Genomic DNA, 5,103 nt, shown 5'->3' with positions numbered 1-5,103 from the left:
GCCTCAATCTACATACTTTCGTTTTGTGTTTCTGTTGTAAACATAAATCTTCAAGTATGTTTTCTGTAAACTGATTCTTGTATATTACATATATATATATATATATATATATATATATATATATATATATATATATATATATATATATATATATTTATATATATATATTTCAATTTCGTTTGTTTTATTTCTATTACTCTTGTTGATTATATACTTCTCCCATAACAATCTAAGACAGAAATCAAAGAGTGAAAAATGGATCAAAATTCCATCATCAAAACACATGTGGAAAAGCCTGAGAAATTCAAAGGCTCAGATTTTCGGAGATGGCAACAAAAGATGTTGTTTTATCTAACAACTCTTCATGTTTCCAATGTTCTCACTGATGATTCTCCCTTTCCTCCCACTGGGACAACTACTGCAGAAGGAGTAACACCACCCACTGCAGCCCAATTGGCAGAACACCAAAGGGCTGTGGAAACTTGGAACACAAATGAATATAATTGCATAAATTATATTCTAAATGCCCTGGATGATTCCCTCTATGATATATACTCTACCATCACTACTGCAAGAGAGATATGGGAATCACTGGAAAAGAAATATAAAACAGAAGTGGCATGTTCCAAGAAATTCGTGATTGGAAAGTTCATGAATTTCAAGATGGTGGATACCAAATCTGTCCTCAAACAAGTGGAGGAAATTCAAGTCATTGCACATGATCTTGAAGTTGAAGGTATGGGTATAAACTCTAACTTTCTTGTTGGTTCAATCATTGAAAAACTTCCTCCTTCTTGGAAGAATTTCAAATTATATCTTAAACACTTAACTGATGACATGAGTTTTGAGCAACTTGTGTTGAGAATTCGTGTGGAAGAAGATAACAGATTGAATGAGAAGGCAGATGCAAATTCCTTGGAACCAAGTGCAAACTTTGTTGGAGAAGTAAGTACTTCAAAGACAAAACACAACAACAAGAAAGGGAAGCAAGGCTCCAAAAACTCTTCCAAAGATGGCAAAAATCATGGCCCTAACAAGAAGAATTTCAAGAAGAATTCTGGTCCATGCTATGTTTGTGGCAAAATTGGACACAAGGCCAAAGATTGCAGATTCAGGAGGGGTCGAGGAGGAAACAATAGAGGAAACAATGGAAACAATGGTGGTAATTCTGGTGGAGGAAATTCTGGTCAAGCCAACATGGTTGAATCACCAAATCAGTTTGTTGCTGTGATTCAAACCAACATGGTTGGCAATTGTGTGGATTGGTGGATTGATACTGGAGCCACAAGGCACATTTGCAACTCCCGAACTATGTTTTCTACATACCATAAAGTCTCGGATTCTGAACCAATGTTTATGGGGAATGGCTCTACTGCAAAAGTTGAAGGAAAGGGAAAAGTGAAGCTGCAACTGACTTCTGAAAAAGAACTCATTTTAAGTGATGTTTTGCATGTTCCTGAAATTACTAAGAATTTGATTTTTGGTCCTATTCTTAGTAACAAAGGTTTCAAACTTGTATTTGAGTCTGATAAGTTTGTTCTCACCAAGGGTGGGGCGTATGTTGGAAAAGGATACCTTAGTGAGGGTCTCTTCAAAGTCAGTGTCTTACCTTTGTACTATGGTGTTGAAACACCAAACAATGATGTAACCAATGCTAATGCTAATGCAATAATAGGCACTACTAGCCCCTCTTCTATGTATATGCATGATCCTTCAATTTTGTGGCATTCTCGTTTGGGACATGTCAATTTTCGTTCTATTCAAAGAATGGCAAAACTTGGCATGTTACCAAAATGTACATTAGATAAAAACAGAAAATGTGAGGTTTGTGTAGAATCTAAATTTTCACAACATCCTCATAAATCAGTTGAAAAATCTAATGAAATACTTGGCTTAATCCACTCTGATTTATGTGATTTTAGAGCAACACCTACAAGAGGAGGAAAGAATTATTACATATCTTTTATTGATGATTGCAGCAAGTATTGTTATATTTATTTGTTAAATACCAAAGATGAAGCCTTGAATTATTTTAAGAATTACAAGGCTGAAGTTGAAAATCAACTTGACAAAAAGATCAAAATTCTAAGGTCGGATCGAGGAGGAGAATATGAATCCAAAGACTTTGCTGAATTTTGTTCCTTAAATGGTATTATACATCAAACAACTGCTCCATATACTCCTCAGCAAAATGGAGTGGCAGAAAGGAAGAACAGAACATTGAAAAACATGATTAATTCAATGTTAATTACTTCTGGAGCACCACATAATCTGTGGGGAGAAGCATGTCTTGCAGCAAACTCAATTCTTAATAGAATTCCTCATAAAAAGAGTGATAAATCACCCTATCATCAGTGGAAAGGGAGGTTACCCTCTTATAAAAGGATGAAAGTGTGGGTTGTCTTGCTAAGGTACAAGTACCTCTTCCTAAGAGGACTAAACTTGGACCAAAAACCATAGATTGCATCTATCTTGGCCCTGCCATGAATAGTGCAGCCTATAGGTTTCTTGTGTTTAAATCACATGTTGATGATATCCATAACCAAACCATCATGGAATCAGCATAGGCTGAATTCTTTGAAAATATTTTTCCTTTTAAGGATAAAGGGAAAGAGGTTACCTACTCTAGGAAAAGACCTCTAGATAATGGACTAAATGATACCATTCCAGACAGAAGTTTACAATCAAATGAAGAGAGTTCTTCTAAGGTTCAAGAAGAGAACTTAGAACCCAGAAGAAGCAAACGGGGCAAAATTGCCAAAGATTTTGGACCTGATTACATGACCTATGTAGTGAATAAAGAACCACAAACTTATAAGGATGCTATGGATTCTTCTGAAGCTCCCTTTTGGAAAGAGGCAATCAAAAGTGAGATCGATTCCATTGTGCAGAATAACACTTGGAAATTGGTAGATTTGCCACCTGGGCAAAAACCAATTGGGCACAAATGGATTTTCAAGAAGAAGTTTAGACCTGATGGTACCATTGAGAAGTACAAAGCTCGTTTAGTAGCTAAAGGGTATCGTCAAAAAGAAGGTCAAGACTTCTTTGACACTTATTCACCTGTTACAAGAATTACATCAATTCGCACATTAGTAGCAATTGCAGCCATTCACAATTTGGAAATACACCAAATGGGTGTGAAAACTGCCTTCTTGTATGGTGAATTAAATGAAGAGATATATATGAACCAACCTGAAGGGTTTGTGGTTAAGGGTCAAGAAAGCAAAGTTTGTAAGTTAGTTAGATCACTTTATGGACTAAAACAGGCTCCAAAGCAATGGCATGAGAAGTTTGACAACACATTACTCTCTAATGGATTTAGAATTAATGAATGTGATAAATGTGTTTATGTCAAACAATACAAGAATGCTTGTGTTATCATATGCTTGTATGTGGATGATATGCTTATAATGGGTACTAATTTGGATGTGATCAATCAAACCAAGAAAATGCTACACTCCTCTTTTTCCATGAAAGACTTGGGAGTAGTAGATGTGATCATTGGTGTAAGAGTTCAAAGAAGATCAGATGGTTATACTCTTACTCAGTCCCATTATATTGAAAGTGTACTTAAGAAGTTTGGACACTATGATGACAAGCCGGTAGTCACCCCTTTTGATCCTTCAAGTCATCTTAAGAAGAATAAAGGTGATAGTGTAGCTCAGTTAGAATATACTCAAGTTCTTGGTAGCTTAATGTATATTATGAATTGTACTCGACCGGACTTGGCTTATAGTGTAAGTAGATTGAGCCGCTACTCCCACAATCCTGGGAAAGATCATTGGTATGCATTAGTGAGAGTGCTTATATATTTAAAGCATACAATGAATTATGGATTGCATTACACGAGATATCCTCCTGTTCTTGAAGGGTATTGTGATGCAAGTTGGATTTCCAATACCTCAGAGGCAAAATCCACAAGTGGATATGTGTTCACTCTTGGTGGAGCTGCTATCTCTTGGAAATCATCTAAGCAAACTGTGAATACTCGTTCTACAATGGAAGCAGAGTTTGTTGCTTTAGACAAAGCTGCTGAAGAAGCAGAATGGCTTTAAAGCTTCCTAGAAGGTATTCCTCTGTGGCCTCAACCTGTTACTGCCATTGGCATACATTGTGATAGTATGGCTGCTCTTACTAGAGCACAAAGTCAGATATACAATGGCAAGTCGAGACACATTAGGCGCAGACATATTACAATAAGAGACTTGCTGAAGAATGGAATCATTTCCATTAGTTACATAAAGTCAAAGGAAAATATAGCTGATCCCTTGACAAAAGGCCTTAGTAGAGAGCAAGTTCTCTTCACATCGAGGGGAATGGGCTTAAAGCCAACACAATGAGTCACCACCTGGCGGAAACCTAACCTAGCAACATTGGAGATCCCATGGTCTAGGTTCAATAGGACAACTAGTTGGGGAAGACTCAAAGAAGCACTAACACAAAGGTATGCTCACTCCTATGATATTTAATTTGTGTTTTTCCGTTGATGATATAGGGATGAATTCTTTATTCTTAATAATGCTGATAGCTTTTATAGTGGAGTAAGTACGGATTATTCCAGATTAGTATTACCTATGTGAGATGGATGTGAGGTCGCATCTTTGGGAGCTGATATGGCTAAGCTCTCTAAAAGTCTCATGAAGAAAGGATCGTTCATGACCGAAATGAACACAACGGTAAGAAATGATCTATGCTTAGATATGATATGTGTGATACTTCTTGTATTATTCTACTATAAAAAGTGGTTAGTTCAAGAATCTAGTTCACTACCCACAAAGTAGATCCAAGTACTACTCACTATGAAAGGTTCAAGTTTTACAACACCTATTCAGATGCATGTCATATCTTACTTCTCTTATTTGAATATCAAAGTTCACTTATTCTTGGAGTTTGAATAGAAAATGTGGGGTATTGTTAGAACTTTGCTTAACAATGTGGGACTTATCCCACATTGGTGGAAGAGAAAACCTTCTCCCACCTTATATGTCTTGTCCCACTCATTTAATTAAATGGGTCAAGTAATGGGTTAAGCATATTGGGTTTGGGTTGTGGTGTTGGATTAGCCTAATTGGACTCAAAATAGGCTAATATCAAGAGAAT

The 5,103-nt window shown here is 36.4% G+C and overlaps 1 protein-coding gene across 1 annotated transcript; it reads left to right on the top strand.

Moving 5' to 3' along the window:
* The first annotated feature begins 255 nt into the window (after positions 1 to 255).
* Positions 256 to 4,058, top strand: LOC145131209 (uncharacterized). Its single transcript, XM_079065933.1, has 2 exons — positions 256 to 1,824; positions 2,601 to 4,058. Exons 1-2 carry the CDS (start codon positions 256 to 258, stop codon positions 4,056 to 4,058), a joined length of 3,027 nt encoding a protein of 1,008 aa, XP_078922059.1.
* The last annotated feature ends 1,045 nt before the right edge of the window (positions 4,059 to 5,103 follow it).

The sequence above is a fragment of the Lactuca virosa genome, chromosome 8, assembly GCF_052849685.1.
Source record: "Lactuca virosa cultivar CGN04683 chromosome 8, Lactuca_virosa_CGN04683_v6, whole genome shotgun sequence".
Classification (NCBI taxonomy): Eukaryota; Viridiplantae; Streptophyta; class Magnoliopsida; order Asterales; family Asteraceae; genus Lactuca; species Lactuca virosa.
Note: the sequence above shows the minus strand (reverse complement) of the source record. Positions and strands in the feature narration are given on the sequence as shown.

What these genes read in the sequence shown, in the direction of transcription:
- LOC145131209 (XM_079065933.1), top strand. Translation starts at nt 256, where the DNA reads ATGGATCAAAATTCCATCATCAAAACACATGTGGAAAAGCCTGAGAAA. An exon ending in ATAAAAACAGAAAATGTGAG is followed by an intron (nt 1,825 to 2,600) that starts GTTTGTGTAGAA and finishes TTTCCTTTTAAG; the next exon opens with GATAAAGGGAAAGAGGTTAC.